General features: G+C 39.7%; 1 protein-coding gene and 1 pseudogene across 1 annotated transcript; one reads left to right on the top strand and one right to left on the bottom strand.

Annotated features, from left to right (window-relative positions):
• Positions 1 to 351: 351 nt before the first annotated feature.
• LOC119884558 (janus kinase and microtubule-interacting protein 2-like) lies at positions 352 to 15,712 on the bottom strand (the record flags this gene model as incomplete). Its single annotated transcript, XM_038694944.1, has 5 exons — positions 15,686 to 15,712; positions 2,728 to 2,975; positions 1,720 to 1,974; positions 1,151 to 1,393; positions 352 to 561 (listed from the first exon to the last, which is right to left on the bottom strand). Coding segments are annotated over exons 2-5 (837 nt in total), but the record flags the coding sequence as incomplete, so codon positions are not given.
• A 123-nt stretch (positions 15,713 to 15,835) lies between these two features.
• Positions 15,836 to 26,546, top strand: LOC119884557 (annotated as a pseudogene).
• The last annotated feature ends 233 nt before the right edge of the window (positions 26,547 to 26,779 follow it).

The following is a 26,779-nucleotide window of genomic DNA, read 5'->3' as shown; positions in this document are numbered from 1 at the left end:
ACACACGATTCTGTCCTTACTTACAAATTCTGTGCCTGTGCATTCAAAAAATGTTGACTTGCAGACTGAGTAGCGCTGGTATTTGTTTTATGCTCTCTCAAATCTTTTGCCACTAGTACAGAGAACTTTCATAAATTTGGGAACCTTGTCTATAAAAAGAAATCTCTCAGTCAGTCCTGGCACATTGGAACTTTAGCTACAAAGTGGTATTCAAGGGGTAAAGAAAAGACGGGAAAATAGGGTTTCAGAGGTACGAAGGCTCCCTGTTTCTCTCTAATAATAGGTTGATATTAATGTATGCTATGAATGAGCAGAGGAGGAAACTTCTCCTTGCTATTCCCCTCTACTTACTGGGCTGCCACAGTGCTCAGCTCCATCTCCAGCTCTGCCTGGAATCTCTCTTTTCGGGCTTCCCAGGCCGCACTCAGCCTCCTTGACAAGGAACAGCTGTTCATCCAGCGCATCCTTTTGAAGCTGCAGCTTCTGTAGGAAACCCGCCGTTGACTCCAGTTCCTTCTCCAAAGCAAAGATGGTGCGGTCTTTAGATTTGATTTCATCCACCTATAGTGAAGAAGATAGAAATAATAATAATTTTTTCCTGATGTCACTCTGCTGTAGCTACCTTTAATCATTCGCCTTGTAAAAAGAGATGGACTGTTATTAGGTTGAAAATTAAGTACCTCTTAAAGTCATTTATGAAGTGGAAATAAGAAACATTTTCTCGTCCCTGCTCTGCCTTTCTCAGGTTCTTGTTATTGTATATATTAATAAAAATAACCATTAATGGTTAGGCTCTCTGTAGCATGAATATTTGCATATGTTAACGATGCAGCCGAATATTATATTTTTTTAAACCTACCACCCCAACCACATTTTAAAATTATACCTCAAAAGCCAAAAAAAGTCCCCACTGCCATCAGGATTAAAACTGAAAAGGTTTTCCTGTGGCTCCACAACAAACGCTTTCATACAGTTCACATGAAATGAGCTGATGTAACAGTAAAAAAATCGACCCCACTGTGCTTGGTCCTATTTTTGCTTTTGCTGCATAGGTATTCAGTGTAACATCAGCAGTGGGCCCTACTAATATCTGGATAATTGCCATATTCATGTCTGTTGTTAAGTATTTAGTAGCAGTTACTGTGCATACCAGTCTGCGGATGTCCCTCTCACAGTCCCACTTGATCTTGGAGATCTGCTCCTGGTGCTGCTGGTGCTCCACCCGCAGGTCACCAGCCTTCATCTTGTCAGCTTGGATCATGTTGCTGAGAGCCTCATCGGTCTGCTTTTTAGTAGATTTCAGCTCTGCTATCTCCTGCAGGAGTTTCACTCTCTCCTGGTCAAAGAAGCGACGTGCGTCCTCCTTAGCTTCCAGAGTCAGTGCTGTCCGCACCTGAAGGAGCAGGGTGTGGGGTTGGGTTGGGAGGAGAAAGAGGAAGGATGTTGATGTGGCTTGGCAGAACGCTTATCAGAAGATTTTTTTTAAGATTATGTGGGCAAAAGAAAGGTGAGTAATGAGTATTTATTTATAGTGCTTCCCCCATCAGGAGCTTTTTTCTCAGATGTGAAGGTGGCTGTTCTGTACCAAGCCCTCTGTCCTGGTTCCACAGCTGCTGCTTTGGGATCGTGTTTTTGCTGAAATGTATCAGTTTACGTCTGTGCGTCTATTTCACCACTGCAATATCAAACACCAGCTTCACTCCCCTATCTTAACCTCACCTTCTCTCCGCTTCCATCGCGCATGGCGCTCAGTGCGGCTTTGAGCCTCTGGTTCTCCTGGTCTTTGATTTTGGCGTGGCGGGCCAGCTCCTGCTCATGCTGCCGTGTCAGGTTTTCCCTGAGGGCCTGGAGCTCCTTTTGCTTTTCCTCATGCCACTTGGCCCGCTGCTCTGTTAACGTGGCAGTGTAACGGTGCTGCTCCTGCTCTCGCACCCGCTTCACCTCCTGCAGCTTGTCGCGCTCCAGTTTGCTCACCTTTGAGAGGAGCAACAGAGGAAGAGGAGAGAGGAACTCTGTTATTTTACATAAATAGCATACCTACTACTGTATACCAAGTGGGTGTCGCTCATTGTTTTTGAACATTTTACTCTCTGGTTTATCTTTATTCAAAAGGTTATAAATAATCTTGTGGTTTTGCCAAGCAACTTTCACATGAATTCAGGGGCACCTTTCAGACATGTGGAGTGAACCCTTGCAGACTTGTGTCATAAGTAATGTAATAAAGCTACTTTTTTCACATATTCGTATGAATTGAAATCCCTGACACTGTAATATATTCCAAAATATTTTTGAGACACATCCTGTAAAGCGTACGCATTTTGATTCAGCCAAGATTGAACCACCTTAACTTATTCGGGAAAATGTTATAGTTTACTGAATGAATGCACAGTGCACAATGTAGTATGTGCAGCGCTTTACCATTAACTGAACATACAGTATGTCATACATGCATGACATCAATATAAGCATGTCATATATGGTATCATGTTACAAGATTTAGTTGAACCTATAAGACCCTGGTTAGATGTGTGCAACTTGTATGGTCCAAAGATTGCTCTAAATGTCATATTTTGGGGGGGAACTTAATTTATTCACAGGCTTTCAAAAAAATGAATAAGCAACTCCCCTTTGTGGAGATAATAGATAGTAGATAATAATCTACTAAGCTTACATTTAAAGTGACCAACAATATCATAAATATTCTGGGCACTTGATGTTGTACAGTACCTTGCATTTTTCTTGGTGTAGCTCTATCTGTATGTCAGTCAGTTTGGACCTGAGATCTTCATTGGCTGCCTGGAGGGCAGAGATGAGCGCTTCGGGCTTCTCGCCCTTCGTACGCCCTTTCTTGGCCATTGAGTCAAACACTACAGAGGCTCTTCTATTGATTTCATTGAGACTTCACAGAAACTTTCCAAGGCTCTCCCAAGATATCCAGTTCCTCCTCTTCCTCATTCTCCTATCAGACAAGAGGGCTTGGGGTGGGGGAGAGACAATAAGAGACAGAGTAAGACATAGGACAGACTGCATTGGTGACATAATTGAGACTTTGTATGTGTGCAGACTTCCATGTGAATGTGTGTTTATATGAGCAGGGTAAGTTCAGAAGAGGCACTAGTGAAAGATTACAGATGCAGACTGACCACAACAGGATTTCTGGTGCTAATTCCCACTTTACACGTTAATAAATAATAATAATAATAATAATAATAATATAATAATAATAATAATAATAATAGGAGTCTGCCGCAACAACTGGTTCTGGAAGGCTGTACTTGGGCACAGTGGTGCTTTGACCTGAATGCTAATATCAGCATTCTAACATCAAATATATCATATACAATATTAACAACTGCTGTTAAAAAGTTCAAGTTCACCACGCTCAGCATCTTAGTTTAGCGTGTTAGTGTGCTAACATTAGCTAATTAGCGAAACAAAGTACAGCTGAGGCTGATGAGAATGTCCTTTGTTTTATTAATTAGGTTAGGTTTGATGATAAATCAGAATTTTGGACCATGTTTGACCTGATGATGGTCCTAGATGTGAAGAACTCACCTAATTTTACACATTGAAGTATGTTTACAGGTCTTAGGGAGTACTGCTACATACGTGAAACATTTGGATAAAGCCTTCTGCTGAATCTGATAAATTGCCTCAAGTGATGTCACTTGAGTCAGTGACAGTTGGGGCTGCAGACTACAACTTTACCTACAAAAACACACAGTTCGCTCACACAATGGTGTAACAGTCTTTTCACTCACAAACAATCTGCAGAGAGCACAATAACCAGATAACAGCCAAACCAAAAGACTCAGAAGAGATAAAAGGTCCATCCAAGGTTAACACTTTCAGTCTCAGAAATCTCACAGAGTGCAAATAAGGCCTGAATAAAAATAGATGCTACGGTAATAGTAATAATCAGTAGCTGTTAAGAGATTTAAAGAGAGTTCTACTGGGTTAACAAGAAGGTAGTAAATATGCGTAACATACTAGAAGAGTGTATTTTGGAACAGATGGTGTCTGGGTATATAGAGTCAGTGGTAATCCCTCCTGCCCTACTATTTGCCTTTTCTTCATGCACAGCTTGAGGTCAGGTGAAAGCCAATGACCTGCTGAGTGCCGCAGACAGACATGCTAAGGGCTTTTACTCAAGCAGGATGGTTCAGACTGTGAGAAAGAGTGAATGCTTTTGATGGATTATCAGAAAACCAGTCCAAATCACCTTGTGAGACCGTGAACATTTTAGTTGTCATGGGAATAACATATTTACTTAGGGTATTTTTAATTAAGCAGACATTTTCTTGACTTGTTCTCGCTCATCGTCATTCTTTCAACTAAAGTCTACATCTCCACAGTCTGTGTTAAACTTTAACTTACTGGGGACACTTTGCTACTCCTAATGTATATTGCAATCATTATTGCGGCATTACAACATGCCCACCATGGCTGCATCGTTAATATACTTCAAAGGTGTGTTCAAACAGTGCAATACAGGCAGCAAAAGAAAGGTTCATGTGGTACAGTACACATGTACCTTTTTTGTTAGACCAGTTGTGTCAGATCACAAAACTTAGTTAGAAGAAGAGATGAGAACTTTATTATCTGCGTACGCAGACAGCAGAGTTTGTTTTTGCACGGTCCATCCTACCTACACATGCAACAGTCCCTACATGCAGAACCAATCGCTTCTGATTCATAGCATCAAAGTTATGCGTTACCACTACCGACAGTATGGCGCTGATAAGCACATATCATCTGAATGAAATAAATGAACTTCTGGCTCCTTTTGTGATCTGTTAACAGATTTACGGAACCAACACATTGATACAGCTTACAACTTGTTACCATAAATATGTGGTTACAGTAATGCTTTATTTTACATGTCCCATAGATTCCTAATAATTTAAGGAAAATAACTTATATGTAACTGTAATTTCTTGGAAGGGTTACTGGAAAGGGCTGTGTAATTTGATACTAATTATGGTGAAATGTGTTCAGTTGGTACAGTGTCATCTAACTCCAGTTAATAGGTAGCTAAACTTCTTTTACCACAGTAGTCATGTTTTCGGTAGCTAGTTCAGGATGTCAACTGAACATGCAAATATGTAAAACGTGTCTTCCTGTGTAGTTGTAAATTACAGGCAACTATCTATTGAAACATACATGGGGAATCAAGTTTCACGATACAATGGATTTCTGTTAGTTGCTCTTAATCGTTGTCTCTTGAAATCAACAAATGCTTATACACTCTACCCAGATAAACCACTACTATATAAAGACTTCCTGATTCTTTCTTAAAAACTCAAATACTTACTATGTGCACTGGCTCAATATCTCAGAATTTTCCAAACAAATTCCACAGGTCTTTCCAAGAAATGTCTTAGGAAAGTAATAGGAAATACTAGGGAAAATGTGGTTACACATCACATAACTTAAAATCACTTAGACTGTGCATATGGCACTTGCACACAACATTTTTGCACATTATTACATGCATTACAAGTAAACTGTATATTGTGTGTACAATACGTGCTTTTTGATCTTGTTGATGCTTATTTGATTGTCTGTATAATGTCTAAATGTCAGTTTGAAACTGTTTAAATCAGGTGTTGTTACATAATACAGGAATTACTGTGCATGCTAATCTCCAATTTTGTTATAAAAGGTTTTCCCAAAGGTTGGTCAAGTATGTTGATAGGTTTCCCTACTGTAGATTAGATTAGATTTGATTTGATTCAACTTTATTGTCATTGCGCATGTCACTAGGTACAGTGTAGATAGCATCTAATCAGAAGTGCTTAAGCAGTAATTGTATAAAATATGATACATTATTATACAAAGTGCAAGATATGAATGATATATACATATAAAGAAATATATGTCTACATATGTCTATTGCTACAGATAAGTACAAGCTGCAATAATAAAGTACTGTATACTTGTGATTAACTGTACACAAAAGTGCACGTGCATATGAACGTGCACACTAACGTGCATAGCCATGATGACTCAGGAGGAGTTGGATGGTGTCCGTCATAATCTGAGGAGGGGTGACATAACATCGCTTAAAAGATTTTGAGATGCAGATTAGAGATGAAGCAGTCATCATCATCACATTTAATCTATATGGGCTCATCACTCTGCAGTCACATGCAGGGCCTTTGAAAAGTGCGGCTGCTCTTTTTGAGTATCACTTATGGAGGTTGTCCAAGGAAACATTGTTGAAAACTACTGCATCAGAAACTGTGCACAAAGTTATACATGTCAGCGTGAATATAGGACAAAGTAACAATTCCTAACATGATTTACAGTGTGAAAGAGTTTCAAACACTTTGGTAATGTAATGTAACAGACTAACACTAATGACTATAATCAATAACTATGTGATGAATATCCAATGTTTTGCAGAGGCACTTTAATTTACTTGACTTAGTGTGTTCACTGCAGAGTTGTATATATGTCACACAGTTTTACAAACAAAAACATAAAAGGTAAATTATATACTTTTAATGTTTTAAAACTGTCCTCGGACCAATCCTCTTCACTTTATATATGCTTCCCTTAAGCAATATTATCAGGAAACATTCCATAAGCTTTCATTGTTATGCAGATGATACTCAGTTATATCTATCGATCAAGCCAGATGAAACTCATCAGTTATCTAAAGATATAGTTTCCCTGGATGGCATCGCCCTTGCCTCCAGCACCACTGTGAGGAATCTTGGAGTTATCTTTGATCAGGACATGTCGTTTACGTCTCACATTAAGCAAATTTCAAGAACCGCCTTTTTCCACCTACGTAATATTGCGAAAATCAGGAACATCCTGTCTAGAAATGATGCAGAAAAACTAGTCCATGCATTTGTTACTTCCAGGCTGGATTACTGCAATTCCTTATTATCAGGCTGCTCGAAAAAGTCCGTTAAGACTCTTCAGCTGATCCAGAATGCTGCAGCACATGTTCTGACAGGAACCAGGAAAAGAGATCACATTTCTCCTGTTTTAGCTTCTTTGCATTGGCTTCCAGTAAAATCCAGAATAGAATTTAAAATCATTCTTCTTACCTACAAAGCTCTTAATGGTCAGGCACCATCTTATCTTAAAGAGCTCATAGTACCTTACTACCCCACCAGAGCACTGCGCTCCCAGAATGCAGGGTTACTTGTGGTTCCTAGAGTCTCCAAAAGTAGACTTGGAGCCAGAGCATTCAGCTACCAAGCTCCTCTCCTGTGGAACCAGGTTCCAGTTTGGGTTCAGGAGGCAGACACCATCTCCACATTTAAGAGTAGGCTTAAGACTTTCCTCTTTGATAAAGCTTATAGTTAGGGCTGGCTCAGGTGAGTCCTGAACCATCCCTTAGTTATGCTGCTATAGGCCTAGACTGCCGGGGGATTTCCTATGATGCACTGAGCTCCTCTCTCCTCTACTTTCTCTCCCTCTGTATGCAACCTCATCCCATTATTGCATGTTACTAACACAACTTCTCCCCTTTCCGGTAGTCTTGTGCTTTCTCGTCCCTCTCCTCTCTCCTCCTATCACTTCCTGCAGGTTTTCTGGCTCTGGAGCTGTGGAGTCTGGATCTGTGGCTGCGGGTCACCTGCTGCCCCCGTGTTCCTGCTCGACACCCTCTGCTGCAACGACTATTGTTACTGGTCCTATTGTTGTTGTGGTCATTGACATTGCGACTGTTGCCATTAACACTACTATAAATATCTGTACCATTCTTCATTTAGTCTATAGCAACATCACCTTTACTGTCTGTACCTCTGTGTGTATATTGTGTAGGCTGCCTCCTCTCTCTCTCTCTCTCTCTCTCCCCCCCCCAACCGGTCGAGGCAGATGGCCGCCTACCCTGAGCCATGGTTCTGCTCGAGGTTTCTGCCTCTTAAAAGGAAGTTTTTCCTTGCCTCTGTCGCCTAGTGCTTGCTCTTGGTGGGAATTGTTGGGCTTCTGTAAATAGCATCATAGAGTACGGTCTAGACCTGCTCTTTTATGAAAAGCGCTGTGAGATAACTGAGGGACGCCCCTGCTCTGATGGCGTGTGGTAGCTCGTTCCACCATCGTGGTGTCACAGATGGCAAGACATTCACTAAATGCACCAATCTTGGAAAATCTTGGTGTTTTTATTACTTCTGAAAGCTAACTTAATCAGTGTGGTAGGCGCCTTAGTTTCCTTGTGTGTAGACATCTTATTAGCAGGCTATTGGAAGAGGTTTTAGATTGTTAAACTGTCAAATAAAACAACTTTAAGATATTGTGACAGACATTTTGTACACTTAAAATTAAACTGATAAAGTAAAAAAAACAGTAGATCAATAATCAAAATAATCAGTTGTTGCAAAATAATGGCATAGTCCGTTACTTTGTTTTGCACTGTGACATGTGTGATTACATAATGTACTCCAAGAATTATGGTGGCATGGGTGCTGGAAACAGAAATTTCATCCCAGCCGGGCTGTTATCCTTTGAGTTCAGCCTGTTGCTTTCTTTGCTTTGCTTATGTGTCATCTTTACTCAACACTCTGTTCTCCACCAGATGGTACATGTAGAATTGGTTTAATATTTCTAACACACATGACTATAGTAGCAGATTTCTCTTGCATAAAGGTGAGCGTTAGCAGATGATGGATTTGAAATGGGAAAAGACCTGAGCTATTTACCACAGTATCCTACACATTTCATAGCACTACTTCTCAACTCCAGGCTGGAATCACACTTCTGCAAGTTATTTCCACCACGTTACCAATCACTTATACAGTGCTGTTGTAGTACCATAATTCAGAAAATTCATAATTCAAAAATGCTCTAGATCTTTCAATTTCATCCCTTTTTTATACATAAAATATAGAAATATTTTATTATAAATAATACAATGGCTTCTTAATGGTTAATAATTAAATTCATTTACTAACGCTTTATAGATCAGTTATAACATAAATAAGAACTTCTAAGTTGCTAGGTTGTGAAAAAATCTCTTGGCTGGTGTTTATCCTTTTAGCCTATTTAGCACTACTGTTGTTATAAATGTTAGAAATCTATTAACAGCTGCTTAACAACTTGTTGATTAATAGATTTTGGTCCAGATTCTCTGCAGCCCTTTTTGGCAGGGTAAGTGGTCGATACAATCACTCAAAGGGACCTCGCAACCCAAAGGTTGTTCTTATTAATGGCTTATAACTGGTCTCAATGAAGCCAATTCTTACAACTTAACAAAACATTATAAAGGATGCCGTATTGAAAAGTATTCTTATTTTTGAGCTGCAAAAATTAAATGTTTTATTGAGCAAAACAAAATTCATTGAAAACTATTTTGATAATCAATTAGCCTTATTTTTAAGCAAAAATGCCAATCATTCTCGGGTTGTAGCTTCTTCAACATGAGAAGTTTCTTCTTCTCTTTGTTTTGTGGATACTGAATATCTTTGTGTTTTGGACTGTTGGTTCGCCAAAATAACAGATTTGACATCACCTTGCACAATTTTTATTTTCCTTACATTTTAGAAATGCCTAATTGATGGTGAAAACAATCGGGGGATTAATCAAAAAAGAAAATGATTGGTAGCTGCATTATTCGATTTTCATTTCATGATTTACTGATGATTCATCTATATTCATCTCAGTCCACCATCATGCAAAGCTAACTACAACTCACCATGACTACTAATACTGTATTAACCTACAAAGCATCGACAGCAGCCAGTTCTGAAGGGCTATGGTAAATATGAATTTCCTGTGAGCCCAAGTCAATCAGATTACTGTCACATTTCATTTTCAGACTGCACTGGGAAATAATCTGCTGGCTAGTCAAAGGAACATAACACACCCACAGACAGGCATCACGGGCAATACCGGGCCATGCACCGGATGTTGCCTCAACTGTCTAACCTATTTTGACCTCCATTTCTATTTTTAAATGTATTACTTTCACTGTTTATCACTCTGCACTATGGATACGTAACTGATTTTATGATTAGGGTAAAGGTTAATTTCACTGCATTGCCACTCCGTTGTTGAGTTTAACAAAAAGCGGGACCCAGGAATATCCAAGCAATATTCTTACTCAGCACTCTAATATTTATACACAGGAAGATATAGCAGTAGATAGGGCCCATCTCTTGTTTAAAGAGAGGATTTAAAGCAAATAGTTTGTTACATTGCAAGTAAAGCACTATTTAAAAGGCTTCAAACTGAACTTAATCAACTTTAGAGCCATGCTAGTCACACTGCAATATTGTCTCATTGTGATCTCACATACAACATGGTTCTCATAAGACATAAAATTGAAAGACTTACCAGACTTTCCCTTAAAGTTTAGAAATAGTCTTGTAGTTGCAAACATTTACATATTAAATGCATATTGCTTTGCAGCAGAGGTTGTACTGCTCGACATAAATGTGGGGAAATCCTCATCCAATATAAAAAAAAACAATGACAAATTCAATGTTTACAGAAGACAAGCTGATAAGCTAAGAACTCCTCAACCTTGCAGACTGATTCCAATCCCTTTACAACAAACATCTGGACCAAAGCAGAATCACTGTGAATTATTTTCTGCACTAATTTAGAAAATATGCCTCATTCCTAACTTAGCAAGTTAGCTTAGAAGGCAGCCTGACATTATAGTCATTACATTATAGCAAGTTAACAAAACACCAATCACCACAGATGACATCTCTGTAGAAGAAAGCCCATGATGAGTCAACAACAATGCAGGACTTCAAAAATAATAAACTATATCAAAAAGGAAAAACATGTACCAGTACCTCACACAACACTCCTGGTAGCAAGAAAAGCAGACAAGGACACCCAATAGCTACAGTGTGCAGTACTCGCTTCTCCGACAAGAAATGGCAGCATCTGACATAAGACCAATTTATATTGACTGACACAAGTTAATGAAATTGGTACTCGTCATGCCAGAAAGGGTTTAAAGAACTGGATCTTGCCAAAGCTGTTTACAGTATTCCTCTAAGAACAGCGAGCAGGTTAGCCAGATAACGCATCATCCCTTAAAGTATACTTTATCCTAAGATGGAAGGTTGTGCCAAATATTGAAATGTCATCACCCCTACAATGTGTACACAGAGTGAAAGAAGCAAGACGCTTATACTATAGGGGGATACAGGCGGTATACATGTGTAAATCATGAAGGGACACTTATTTTACTCTTTCCCAGAATATACAAGTGTCTTTAGTGCTTGGTATGAAAAAACCTGTCTTTCACGTTATGATGAAACAAGCTCTCCAACAACAAGGATTTACTGGTCCAAAACATGCTGCTAACTCACCAAGCACCACTTAGGTTTAGCTGAGCAGAAAACTGGATCAAATCAATAAAATAAATACGTCAAATTGTGGATACAGTGATGATCTATTATTATATAGGCCTACTTATATTTATCTGCATTCATTATTTTGTTTTCCTTTGGTTACTGGGAACAACATCTTAACACTAGGTTGACATATTAACATCCTTTAAAATTGACAGCAAACGTTTTAGCAAACTATTGCCTACTAACACTTCGATCAAACACATAGCAACATTTGCATTCATTTGAAAACACCTAAAAATGTAAGTCCAACATTTCCTCGCCTTTTAGCTCTGTTTTGGTCTCAACCAACTCCTGAGGGAAATATCTGTCTCTTAAGCTGCTAAATGCTACTCTTTGTTCACCGGCTACTCACTAACTTTGTCTGTCTGCCGCTTAGTGCTGGGCAGGTAATGAATAGTCAGTTTATCAGAGCTTCTTCACTGAAAACAGCTGTCTGCTGTTGCGAATGGGGCAGAAGAGCTCTATAAGAACTTGACAGGCACTCAGGAGCATGCTGAAATATTATCTCCTTCTTAAGTTGTTTTTTCACTCTCCTGATAGCAAACGGTTGCCTACTTACATAGCCAATTGACACTGTTAGCATTCATTTTCAATCATGTTTATGACTACCTGAGCAACTGCAAGTGTAAGATTACTTTCCTTTTTGTCTTTAGCTGCTAAATTTGAGACTTTCCCCAGCAGCAAGTTGTTAAACCATTTGGTGCTGAGCAGGTAGCACAGTTTATGAGATATTTTAGAAAAGAAAATAGCTGCTTTTTGCTGAAGGAAAAGAGGTTGATTAGAGCAGGGAGACAGAACCATACAGTGAACTTGCCATAGGTAAAACAAAAAACGCAGTAAGCTCAAATGTTCTGCAATGGAGCTGCAGAGTTGGGTTGTTGACTGCTGCATCACTTTCACATGAAGCACACTACTGGCCCCATGACCCACTTTTAACTCCTCAGACATCAATTTTATGTTTTAAAGCAGGATTTTCCAGACAGAGTCTACCAGGGTACCAACAGAAACGCAAGCTTTGTTGCTGCCGTCCTTAGTCTGATGGTACTCTTCCAGTAAAAGCCATGTAGAAATATGATTGATGGGTATTAAGGACACACTTTTGCTATTTTTGAAACACTTCCAATCCTTTTCATGATAATTTGGACTACATGCCAATGCTGCATTTAGAATTTTTGCCAAATCTGGCTCATTCACTCCAGTTGTATCATAATTTTGTCATACAGAGAAATGAAAGAGACAGCTACTTTGTTCTGCAAAGTTGCAATTTGCATTATGATTAGGCTATTAAGATTGAGAAATTGTCATTTCATATTAATTTGGGACAATGTAAGAGCTGAGATTAAACATAAGTGGGCATCTTCCTTTCTGCACGGTAAACAAGAGGCTATTATTGAGTTCTGTAGTTTTTTTTTTCCAAAAGAAATCATTCATCATAGAGCCAAAATTTCTATATCAGGACCTACCATGTTCATCCATTACCCACTCAAACCAGTGTACAAGCCATACTCTGCCTTGGGTTAAGGTAAGGATTAAACAATACAAAACACGCTTTGGTTGCTTTTGGAGATCATATTTGGAGTTTCCATTAGCTCTCAAAAAAGTTTACAAAATACAATGACAAAAATACAGCTACTGGTAAAAATAGAGTCAAGGACACAGCTACAAATCCTCCATAATGCGTCATCATGAAATATATTTTATATGTTAACAAAGGCTATCTATCTCCTCTCTCATCATCAACAAATGTGGCTGCAGGACATTTATAGGAAAGTGAGGGATGGATTCTACCTGGTCAAAGCCAAATGCTGAGGGGAAAGCCCAAAGTTAAAGCACCTCTTAAAATGTAATCTTGTTATGACTGATTTATTATGTACAACTGAAAATTCTGAAGGATATTGCATAAAGATAATTAATCCTACTGTATTTGCAAAGCACTCTACATGATGCACACATAATATTTTTGATGCCACATTATCACAGTGGTCAAATAGTTTCAATTTACATTTTTGATAAGTTCCGTAAAAATTGCCACTTTTATTTACTTGCTTCCACAATCTCAGGGTGATACATAAACCTAAGCGACAAAATAAACAAAAAAATACAGCAAACTTTGACTATATATATATATATATTTTTTAAAACATACAGTGTGATCATATTAACACAGAATGAGCTCTGTCTGCAATTACCCAATCCAATTACAATCCAAACTTTCCTTAGTACCAGACTTAAACAGACCTCTCTGATGCTTTCATGTGCATATATTCAACCAACAGGCACTACTTTCCCCCCCCAAAAACAAAATCATGCTATTATTCTTTTTACTTAACCAGGTTATGCATCATGCAATCAAGTCTGCAAAAATGTTTGGGTACTGCTTATGAGGTAAGTTGGTTTAAAATGTCCTCACCTGGGCTGGAGTCAAGCAGCACTCTCTTGCTCGTTTGTGGATCATGTTTGTCTGCTTCTTAGCTCAGGCCAAAAATGACTTCAAATCCATCTTCACTATATTGGTTGTCATAACCAAACACGGTTTATCAGTGTGTTTGAGACTGTTTGTATTTATGCAATCGAGTCGGCAAAAGTTAGTCAGACTGAAGCCAGCACTGCCCCAATGTCAATGAGCAACTTTGCTTTAATCAGTCTGGGGTATGCTTGTGATGTAAGTTGGTTTAGTGCGTCCTGACTTCGGCTGGAGTGAAGCAGCACTCTCCTGCTCGTTTGTGGATTATGTTTTTCCGCTTCTTAGCTCATGCCAAAAAATGACTTCTAATCCATCTGCCTCAGGTCTAAATACCAACAGAGTGTATGAACAGAGCTCCATGAATGCTGGAAACAGTGCATCAAAATGTTCACATCTGCTCCATGGTTTATTATTAACACATAGTATTTGTAAAGCAAAGTGCATTATAGTTCTCAAACAATAACTATAATTAAAATCCACAGTAGTAGTTGTCATAACCAAACCCTATTTATCATTAAGATGCAACCAGCCGACAGGGATATTCTGATTGAGACTGTTTGTGTTTATACAAATATAATGAGTCCAATATCAATTTCATGTTCCCCTTTACAGATAGTTTAACCATGTTGATGTTAATTAGAAGTCATTTTTAAAGCAATAACACGTTGTGCAGTTCAGCTGAAATCCATCTTAATGCTTCATGTAACAACCAGTTACAATTATATGATAGTGTACAGTAATGCAACAGGACTTGATGGCAGGTAAATACAGAAATTAACATAACACCATCACCTCTGTCCAGCTGGCTCTGAGCATCACAGAGGATGTCCTATTCCAAAATTTAATCAAACTCTGACAGATTTGTAGCGCAATATAAATATGACTATAAATAAGCTCCAACCAAGATCATGTCACATATGAATCATGCCTGACTATATGTCCACTATTGTGACAACTGAGTTCATTCTGACCCCTTTAAAGTGATTTAATTTTATTCTGGTCCTTTTCATTATTTCCTCTTGCTTCATTTTGCTCCATCAATGTGTGCTATTGAGTGGTTCTGTTTTTACATTTCAATCCATAAACTATTAACTTGTGGGCCTGGATCTGTGCTGACCCTAAAACAATAGTGTGGCAAATGCATTCCCAGCAGGGGTGATGTTTGTTAAACCAGGCCAGTGTAACACCCCGGGGCAGTTTGCAGGCTACAGACCCTGAGCCTCAGTCTGGAGGCCCTGCCAACCCGCTGTGGACTAGCATCCTCCTGCAACATCACTGCAGCATCCTGTCAAAACATGGCCATTAACGTGTGTGGTAATCCTGTCAAGCAGAAAAATGCACACACTGCAAATCACACATGCGTAGTAATGCATAGAAGCCAATGCACATCTGGCTTTACCTGAAGCACATGCAACAACAGCTGGAAGCTTCACTGCACCCAGCTACCAAACGCCTACCAGCCGCAGAAATGTAGAAACACACACAGGATGCTAGAGACACAGCGTGAGCATCCGTCGTGTGTACGAGAAGGCCCTGCAAGGCGATGAAAATCTCCAAGCGGACACGAGCTCCATCCTCGTCATCTTTGAATTGCTTGCCAGAGCAGGCCTGCCACTTCCGACATGCAGGCTAAGCCAATAGGCCCACCACACGCTCAAGGTTTCCCTTTTTATGCTATCGTACACGGTGATGGCATTTGTTGCTGCAATAATACCGTTTTGGTTCAAATAGGCAGTGGAATAAAAGCGAGCCCAATATGTTTCTCGCACCGCTGCTGAGATGATCAACCCGACTCAAACCAGCAGGCCCGCTAGTCCCAGTAAGTCCCAGTTCAGACGATATTAAACCTACCAAGGACGGTACTTAGAAGCAGCTTTCTGTGCCTTACCTCGCAATCGATTCTCATCGTGTGTGATCCTAATCTGTGTGAAACCGTGTCCATGACATGCTCCTTTTTTAAAGAAAAAAAAACACCCCCTCCGCTACGATCTCAGCATCAGCAGCAGCCCGTACAATGAAGCAGTGATGGCCGGTGGTGATGATGCTGGGAGCCCCGCCCTCCCCTCCATGCAGCCAGAATGAGCTCACTGGTTTCCAGGCCAGCCGGCTCCAGTGCAGCCGCAGTCCACCAGCACACAGCACAGACCTGCTCACACCCCAGATCGCAGGACACGTTCGCGTAACTGTCCCTAACGCTCCTGGAGCTGTCCATATAACGGTTCTTAGAAGTTCTGAAAAGGGGAAAACATTTTAATCGCAACATTACATGAAAAAAAACAACATATTTTTAAATTATTAATTAATTTGAATAGGCCTAATTTTCAAATGATTCTTTGGGTGAAAAAATGGGTCATATTGGTTGATATACTGGGGCCTATTAAATAATGATTCCTTGTACAACATGCTTAAAATTCTATACTATACCATGGTCGTGCAATTTGAACAGTTGTTAAAGTAAAGGATCCTCACTGTAACATTCTGAAAGAACTGCGGTGTAGGCTGTACTATAAATTAACAAGCAGATTCTTACTGCTCAGGAATTTAAGTACTGGAGTTAATGGGTAGTATTTTAGCCATTAAACATTCAAATGGAATGGAATGCACGAGGAGCAAAAATGGGACTTGGACAAGATTATATACAGTTTTTGCAAATGGTATTTTCAATGATAATACATGATCTAATGTTTGTTGCCATGTGTGAAAATGCAAACCTTGCAGTACATACAGTACAAAAAAGTTCAAACCTCAAATAATCTTAAATACTTCTGTAGAGCAGTAATATGTTTCTCTTTGTCACATCATTTGCATCACAGTTATATAGTTAAAGTTTAACTGAACTGAAATGAACATGGCTCAAAATGTTAATCAGGAAAAAAAACCTCAAACCCCAAAATTGTTAATATGTGCTTCCTATACTGCACTATACTAACGTGTTGCAGTTAGCTACATAGATTATGCTGTACAAACTGAATGAGAGATTAGTGTCTCCTAACGGTCGGTCCCAGAACTGTAAGTGATTGATATTAATGGTTGAAGTCAGATTTCTCCGGAGTGGAGAACAAAAAAGAACGAAAACAAGAAATAAAAGACATTTATAAATAGGCTACTATAACAGACGCCATAGATTCAAATTACTTATTACTTACTTGTTTGTTTGTTGCTATATTCTACACGTTGTTTTGAACTAAAACACTTCAGAAGTGTTGTCTGTCTAAAAGTCCAAGAAAGACACGTTCTGTAGGTGAGTGGCGCAACTATCTTTCATCTGCCACTCATTTTTAAAATGAACCATATCGTATATCTATCTATCTATGTATCATATGTGTACGTGCTTACACAGACATAAGAAAAACAATAGTTTCTTCGGCACAATACAGTTCTTAACTCCACACATTAGACGTTACTGTTTTTCTGTAGCGTCGGGTGGATTAAGGCGCAGCAGATTTGGACCGCCCATTTGAACTTCTTTTACTCAATGACAAGCTCCCCCAGGGCCCTCAATACACACAAATACATATCTCAACCTCAGCCAACACCATCCTCAGTAACAGGACTATCAGAGCTGCTGTTACATCTACCTGCCTTCCATCAACTTCATACTCGCGTGCAGTCTGTGCTAACAAACAGGTGTTGGCCAGGAGACTACGCAGTAAGTCAATCGTATGTGTGTACAGAAGAAAGGTGCCCTTACAGAGTGGTTTTAGGAAAGTGATTTGAAGGGGGAAATGGCCATCGACGAAGACAATGGCCTCTGCACAGCTTCTGTGGCAGAACAATACCCACATGGGATGCCCAAAGAGTCGGACGGACGGGGTACTGGGGGACCAAAGCCGAGTTCATCCTGACTGTGATGGGAGCGATCATCGGACCTGGGAATGTATGGAGGTTCCCTTACCTGTGCTACAGAAACGGCGGAGGTGAGAGAATTTACACGGCAACGGCTGCTCTCAGTTTGTCATGCAATGGGGGTGGTGATGGCGCAGTGGTTAAGACACATTCCTTTGGTGTGAGAGACCCGGGTTTGACTACAATGTGTCCCTATAATTAATCCCTATTTGCTCAGAGGCGTGCGACCTCTGACATATATAGCAAATGTAAGTCGCTTTGGATAAAAGCATCAGCTAAATAATAATTGTAGTTTCCCTCCTGTGTGTTATCTGTTCTCTAGGCGCATTAAATAAAATAAAACATAAAGATACTCTTCTTTTTGCAGGCGTGTTTCTCATCCCATACATTTTGTTCATGTTTACATGCGGAGTCCCTTTATTCTTCCTTGAAAACTGCCTTGGGACAGTACACCAACGAGGGGGGAATTACGTGCTGGAGAAAGATTTGTCCGCTATTCCAAGGTAAATAAAAATGGCTTATTTTCTTGATCCCTCCAACATTACCTCTATTGGTTTTGTAACATAAGAGCCCCTGGCCTGTATGGTCAAACGTACAGTACAATCACATGACGCCATGAGTGACTATGGGACAGCCCACAGAAAGGAGAGCTCTTCAAAAGTTTGAAAGGCTACATCTTTAAAATTATTTCCTAAAAGTTTTGCTAATAAAATTGCTTATTTTCACTAAAATTCCCTTTGAAAATATGAAGGATAATATGTTTGATGTGTAGTCCCATTTATCAACGGGCTTCTTGTTTACTAGAATTTACTGCGTGCGTAATTACGCAAAAAGTCTATACTTTTGATCATTTCACTTTTTGTCATCCGATTGGTTTGCAGCAGATAATTCGCGTTGTTTCTCATCACAGCAGAATATTCTAATTAGCTTACTTTTTGAATAGGACACACTTTGCCCCACATAAAGTGGTAATTGCAACATAAGAATATTACCTGTGCGCTGCCCTCACTAATATCGTATTCTGCATGCTTTTGCTTTTTCCAGGCATTGGCTATGCCAGTCACTTAATCATCATATTCAGTGCCACCTCCTACATTATCATCATTGTATGGGCATTCTTTTACCTGTTCTCCTCCTTCAGCGGGGATTTGCCCTGGGCCACATGTGGACACTACTGGAACACAGGTAGGATGCAGCTTTTGGTGAGGGCTTTGGAAGCTTTTAGATGAATGTAGGCCTACCCTTTAAAATTACCAAGATTTGGTACAAAGTGTTTCTTTTCCACTGAGATGTAGGGATATGATCATTCATTTTGTTGTAATATTGTTATAGGGCTTTGGGTGTTATGTACAACACTAAGGATTTTATATGTAGCTATTATTCTACTATATCATTTCATGTCAAGATAATTTGTCATTGTCTCTGAGGGATGCAGAAAGCCATGTTTGATTTAAAAATGAGCATTTTCATATTCCCAGTGTTTTATTGTCCCATACTAGACTCATGCTTTGACTTCATCCCTCCAAATCTGAGCATCAGCATGACATCCAGACTGAATACCACTCTTCCTGTTGTGGAGTTCTGGCAGTAAGCATGTAGTCAACTCACATAAGTTTAATTGAATGTAAATTTTTCTTAATCATTGCCTTTCCATTTTTTCTCCCTCTCCTTTCTCTTTTCTCCCTTTTTCAACCCTGCCCTCCAGTTCCTCTCTCTCTCCCCTCCAGTCTTCTCCACACTTGTTTTAGCCGACCTCTGATTTTCTCCCCCTCCCCTCCTGTCACTCAGTTTTCCCCTCTACCTATAATTATTTTTCCATTCCTTTTCACCTGTCATTCATTTTTTGCTTTCCCCCTTCCCCTCAACATTGCCTCGCTTCTCTCTCCAGGCGTCGGGTTTTGAAAATCTCTGGTGGTATCGAGGAGGTGGGGAGCTTGAGGTGGGAACTGGTCTTGTGTCTCATCCTGACCTGGGTCATCTGCTACTTCTGCGTTTGGAAGGGTATCAAGTCAACAGGAAAGGTTAGCTGCTTGAACAGTGAACAACATCCATAAATACATACATTTTGGTAAAAGTCTACCCAAAATGCTTTTCCCAATGAAGTGTGTCAGTCAGAGCTCGCCTTGACCCATGGGGGGTCACATGTTGGGCACAGCCCAAAAGAAGTACATTGTGCCTCCACTCTGTGGGCTAACCACCCTCAGGTTGGATACATTGTCACCCAGGTGGCAAACAAAGATGGAGACCTGGGCATGCTGACCCCTGGCATCGCAGAGTTGTTCGCAGATACAATGTAGATAGGAGGCTAAGCCACCTTTGGTCCATGACATCATGCTACTTTTTGATGAATGACTTGTTGTGAATTGTTTACACAATGTATTGTGGGTACAGCTGGGGATATGAAGTTTTATTTTAGTTTTAAAAGTTATCACGACTTGGTTAGACCCCCCCACCAACCCACATACACACACAAACAACCGGTCGAACACCACCCACCAGTTCATCATCCTTATGTTCTCCTTAAATGTGCGTGCCTATTGTACAATTTCCCCAAACCAAGTGGACCAAATTTGATTGAGCCATCTCAGTGTCAATTAAGAAAACTGAGAAAATAAATAAATAAAGACAGTTATGCCAGTCTAGCCCTGGGCCTTTGGAAGAAACATGATTAAAACAGACTGCCTAAAGTTAAGGTTAGGATTGGGTAAGGCTTCCTCTGCCCCAAAGGGAGAGAACGGAAAACGTGGCCAAAAAGAAACTGTGTCAAGAAGTTGTTAAAGTTGTTGATTGGTGCATGCACGTTTTTGGGTCATTTTATAATAAGTAGCTTGTTTTGATTTTAAGCCTAAGTTACCTTTTTTGGACAATGCACATTTGTTTCTTCTGTATTTTATTTGCATTGCATGTTTATTTAATGTGCAAATAAACCTTTGCGGGCATTTTCATTTGTTATTTAACTGCAAGCTATATTTCAAACGTTTTTTAACAAATTATACTAAAGTGGTGGGGACAAAATCAGCCATTTCAAAAGGTGGTGGGGACATGTCCCCCCCAGCATCCCCAGTGTAAATGACACCTATGCTCACAAGACATTTGCTCTGCATTTGTGAGCAGCGGAGCTGTGTGTTGAAGGGAAGGCTGCCGTTACTACTGAAGCTGCAGTACTTCACAATCTGATGATCTGCTTCTATGATGAAAATCAGCCCCTTGTCCCTGTTACACCAGTGAACATGCCCGAAGTCACAGAGCTACGGGGTTTCACTCAGTGACACTCTTGAAAGTAATGCTTTTAAATCAGTCTCTCTCCCCTTACCTACTTCACTTCAGAATTAAACACAGCATGCATCTGTCTTTTCTGCGTTTTTCCTGCAGCTCTGCATCTCGATGTAATGCTCTGTATTTATTACTTAAACAATAAACAGTGGGAGAAAACTTTTTTAAACTATCCAATCAATCCACAGTTCGGGGGGGGGGGGTTCTTATCTGTCTTCATGTAATAGCAGGTGTTTGATGTGTCCAAGCCATTCTTTTAAATAATAGAATAAATATACACATTAACACAAAATCCAAGAAATGTATGCCCCCAATTTTAATTTAAATATCACCAGTGTTGAGGTTTTCACACCAGTACTGAAACCTAAAAAAAACTAAAACATTACATTGGCTGCAGCTAATTTGGAGTACAGTAATCCATCCATCCATCCATCCATCGTCAACCGCTTATCCTGTGTACAGGGTCGCGGGGGCCTGGAGCCAATCCCAGCTTACATCGGGCGAAAGGCGGGGTACACCCTGGACAGGTCGCCAGTCAGTACAGTAATCCAACTGAGGCAATTTTTACATTTCTTAAATAATGCTTATTCAAAATCAGATGCTACACCATGAACCATGCTGCCTAGTATCAGATGAACTAGGATTGAGCTCATGTTCATTTATATGTTGGGAACTGATTTTTAAAGATCAGTGCTGAAACAATTAGTCAATTAATCACATATCACAATCAGCATATTCATTGATATTTGATCATTTAATTCATTTATGAAGGAAATATGCCAAACATTTGTTGTTTCCTGCCTCCCAAAGGTGAGGATTTGCTACTTTTCTTTGTCATTATTGGGTTTTGAACTGTTGATTTGAAGATGTTGTGTTAGGTTCTAGGAAATTGGACTCGCCATTTTATAAACTAATCAATGAAAATAATCCTTATTTTTAGCCCTACACCCCAGATGTGGCTGATCTGTTTCACTATAGCAGCGTGCTAGGGGGTTCTTACTGACTGTTTCCTCCTCTTCTTTTCAGGCAGCCATCTTCACAGCCACATTCCCCTTCATTATGCTGTTGGTTTTGTTCATACGTGGTGTTACCCTACCCGGGGCAATGGATGGGATCATTTATTACCTCTACCCTGATATCACTCGCCTTTCAGACCCCCAGGTAAAAACACACATACAATCTTACGAGCAGAATAATTACATTGTTTACTCTACACAGGGCCATGCACATACACACAAGTATTTGTTTGACCTTTTCAGGTATGGATGGATGCTGGCACTCAGATCTTTTTCTCTTATGCTGTCGGCTTCGGGTTCCTAACCTCTCTTGGGAGTTATAACACTTACAACAACGACTGTTACAGGTACAACTCTCGAAACTATCCTGCTGGAAATGAAATGTAACTGTATCTGAATTCTTACAGGAAATGTTAGTGTTTCTTGTCTTTTATATAACATCCCTGCAGACTTACTTCATTGCACTCCCATCACATCATTTTAGGTGAAACTTTATGCTACAAAGCCAAGAATTTTCTTAATTAAACATGTGATAATGAAGTTTAATTAGTGTGGGCCTGTGGTTAACATTAGCTAAGCTGGAACACTTGTATCCACTCCTCAATTGCCTACACATTTCTGGAACTAAATTCATTTTTCTTTCAGGGACTGTTTCTACTTGTGTTTACTGAACAGTGCCACCAGCCTTTTTGCGGGCTTCGCCATTTTCTCTGTTTTGGGTTTCATGACATACGAACAAGGAGTGGATATTTCTGAAGTAGCCGAATCAGGCAAGTGGTGATTCAGTTAAGTTCAACTTCAAAGTGAGCTTTAGAGAGATAAGCTGTTTCCTGTGAGGCTTTTTGGGGAGCTTGTAGTTTAAACTGTCATACTGCACCTTGCACAGACACTTGACCTGGAAATTGTGCCAAAGCATGTGATATATCTTTATCCTTATCCCCTCATCATTCCAACCTACTAAGCTTTCTGGCATTCTTGATGCCTTTTTCTGTCATATTTTTTGGAAATGCAAAACTAAAGACAAAAAATATTAATCAGAGTCAGTTGTGCACATTAATTTTGACCTACACTTTGGGAATCAGAAAGAAACACATGAGTTGTGGTGACTTTTTAACCAACTATAAGTTCACCCACAGGTCTCAGATGCTTCTACACATTTCTCATTCAGTGTGTAGACATTTAGAGCAAAACTTCAAGGCAGACGACAAGCCAAATCGTCAACTGTCATTGATTTAAAAAAAACAAACACTTAACACAGTTTTGCTTTATGAAGCTCGGCCACTTCTGGCTTTGCCGCTTGCATCTGGAAAATAGCACAATGTCTTAATGTTAGCCATGTTAGCGGCATGGTTCTAGGATGGCAATGTCGGTTTGTCAGTCAGTTCTTATAGTGATCTGGACTTTTGTGTGATATCTCATAACATTCTGTGTGTGTAGGTCCAGGTTTGGCCTTCATTGTCTATCCACGTGCTGTAGCCATGATGCCCATGCCCCGGGTATGGTCGGTGTGTTTCTTCGTCATGATCATTCTGCTTGGATTGGACAGTCAGGTACCGGCCAAAGCTCTCTGGATAAATGACTGAATGAATGAACGAAGCCCTGACTCTTTTTCCTCCCACTGGTTCCTTCTAGTTTGTTGGTCTAGAGTGTCTGATGACGTCACTGGTTGATCTGTTCCCAACTTACCTGCGCCAAGGCTACAGACGTGAGCTGCTTCTGCTGGCCATTTGCAGTCTCTGCTGTTTGCTGGGACTCTCCCTGGTCACTGAGGTTTGTACAGAAGACTTGCTAGACAGCCTTCCTCAGTGTTCCGACCAAATAGTTTATGTAACAATTTATGTGCTTTAGAAACTGGTAAAATATTACAGAAAAAAAGTAGCAGTGTGAGAGGAAGTCAGTCCAGGTAGGGCTTAGTGATTCAGAAGATGATACAGAAAAAGACTGGAAATAGGGGGAAACAGCAGCTGGCCTGGCTCTTTCTGATGGTAACAAAATCCACCTACTATCACTGCTAAAGCGCAAAAATTACATCTTGTTTGCTTAACAAATTGTAAATGGGGGGTTATGTGCTGGATTATTTTTCTTGGTCAGGACCAGTGACATCTTGGCCTGACAAGCTGTTTTCTTTTCAGTCTTTGTTCTAAGCTAAGCTAACTGGCTGCTGTCTCCAGCTTCATATTAAAAGGACGAATATGAATGAGAGTGGTATCAATCTCATGTAACTCTTGTCATAAAAGCTTCTAAGTGTATTTCTTGAAAGGTCAAACAATTCATAATAACAAGTGATAATGAGACAAAATATGAGAGAAATGCGTCAGACGTCAGATGTTAAGAAAAAGATATGCAGATGCTGATTATATTGCAGGTTCTGGAAGTTTTGGAAGTTTTACAAAATAAATTTCTATATCTGTATACCTCTGTCATTGTTTTTAGGGAGGGATGTACCTGCTCCAGCTGTTGGACCATCATGTCTGCAGTGGCACCACCCTGCTCCTCCTCTCCCTCTGCCAGTCTGTCAGCATTGCCTGGGTGTATGGTAACTCATAGACGATACAACCATACACATAAAGACTATATCCTGTTGACAGAACCGACACAACTCTTCTTCACATTATCAGAAACAATTTCTAACGGAACAAAAACCGCTGTGTGCACTTTTGGTATGCTGATACATTCATGTCGAGAATATATGTTGAAGACGAGACTGACCTTTCCATTATCTTTCCTTTCTCTAAAGGTGCTGACCGTTTCTATGGCAACATCATAGACATGATTGGTTATCGTCCATACCCATTAATGAAGTACTGCTGGTGCTACATCACTCCCTTACTCTGTTTTGTAAGGATTCAGTCCTTTCATTCACTGTCTTGTGGTTGATTTGTTTCTTCCATGTGCTACCTTTCTCGTGTCTGTTTCCATCTGACGCGTGATTTAATATGTGACGTGTATGTTCATGAGAGAAAGGAGAACCACCCCAGTGAGAATAGAGCAGGTCAAGGGCAGATATTATATTTCAGTGTTGGTAGGGACAATAAAAACTTCCCTTGTGGGGGAACTCACTCTCAACCTATTCAGTGTGTACCCCGCCTTTCGCCTGATGTCAGCTGGGATTGGCTCCAGGATTGGCCCCTGTATGCAGGATAATGGGTGGACGATGGATGGATGGAATTGTTTGTGTATCAAATACATTGACAGATTCTGATGGACAACAGTGGTTATGTTTAATTGTTCTGATCAGTAGTTGCTGGATATTGGTAGGGACACCTTTGGTGCAGATTAATCACAGGCATTGATGCACACAGCTTTGAATAAACACGCAGAGATGGTAGATTTATTACATTATCATATTTGTATCACATTTGTTTTAACTCTTCCTCTTTTGACTCTTACTTAATTTGCAATTCCCCTTGCAGCACTTTACAACCCAGCCCCAATGACCTCAAAAGTAAAAAAAAATAAAATATGCATGTCAAGATGAATTTGCATCGTATTTATGACAGGATTAACGACCCTAAGACCCCAGTGGTTCTACAGTATATGTTTGTTTTTCATTCCCCGTTTTAAGATGTCCAATGCCTTTGTGGAAAAGAAAAACCTGTAAAGTTAGGGTTAAGTAGGTACCTTGTCTTTTGAGCTCCACAGTTTCACACAGACTGTAAGGTTTAACATTAATCCACTTTGTCTCCTCTAATCACAGGGCACCTTCATCTTCTCTATTGTCAGATACTCCCCTCTGAAGTTCAGCAACACTTATGTTTATCCACTCTGGGCCAACATCTTGGGCTGGTTCATTGCCACCATCTCCCTCTCCCTCATCCCACTCTTTGTGTTACATAAACTGAGGCAGGGAAAAGGCTCTCTTCGACAGGTGAGCAGGGATATATTTATTGATTAAACAGTTTTGTATTGACTTTTTATTGTTGTGTTGGTTGTTTTTCAAGGTTCCAATTCATTTCAATAAAGCTTTAATGTCATTGTACTTGCATACAACAAAGGGTAGTCTTGTCATTCTAAGGTAGTACAACTTCTTAAAAAACTGGACAAAAGTTGTAATAAAAAGTTATATAATAAAAGTGATAAATTATAATGTGTAAACTGGAATTACAGTGCAAAGAATCCCTCCTGGTATGCACAAAGTATGCAATAAGTTTGACCCTGAGCTACTCAGAAATCCACTTCACTGTATTTATTTTTTTCCTCAGCGATTCTTGTTTCTCTGCCAGCCTATGGACCACCTCCTGATGGAACAAAAATGTCTTGCCACACTAGGAACCAATGGCACCAGTCCCGACACAGAGCTCAAACCTTTAGCCCAAGTCATTCAGTGAACATAAAGAAGTTGTTCAGCTGAGAGGTGTGCTGTAAATTATTGTGTGGTCTTCTGAAGCCTTATTCATCAATCTTCTAAGAATCCAAAATCAGGATGCTCTAAAATGAGGCTACTTAGGAGGCAACTGTGTGTGAAAAGTTTTTTTGCTACAAGTGAAGAATAAGACCCATTTATAAAATGACCTACTCCTATACTTGAAGAGAAGTAACCTGGAGGAGCAGCATGATTAATCACAAGTGTGCTGTGCATTTAATGGCCAAACACAAGCATTTAACAAGCAACTGCCCCATTGTTCATTCTTCAGAAAAAGTATTTGCACAGTGATATTTTATTCATATATTTTATTATTTATATTATAATATCATTTAAAAATATATTTATACACCTGGAATTGACAGCTTTTTAATTTTTTAAATCTAAAATATATATTTATACAATTGTGATGATAGACAGTTATGATTTTAGCTTTTAGATTTTTTTTATTATATATAGAAGATAGAGTGTGTTCTTGTCTGTT

The sequence above is a fragment of the Micropterus salmoides genome, unplaced genomic scaffold, assembly GCF_014851395.1.
Source record: "Micropterus salmoides isolate LMB-PRFRI ecotype aquatic unplaced genomic scaffold, ASM1485139v1 Ms_hic_scaffold_3534, whole genome shotgun sequence".
Classification (NCBI taxonomy): domain Eukaryota; kingdom Metazoa; phylum Chordata; class Actinopteri; order Centrarchiformes; family Centrarchidae; genus Micropterus; species Micropterus salmoides.
Note: the sequence above shows the minus strand (reverse complement) of the source record. Positions and strands in the feature narration are given on the sequence as shown.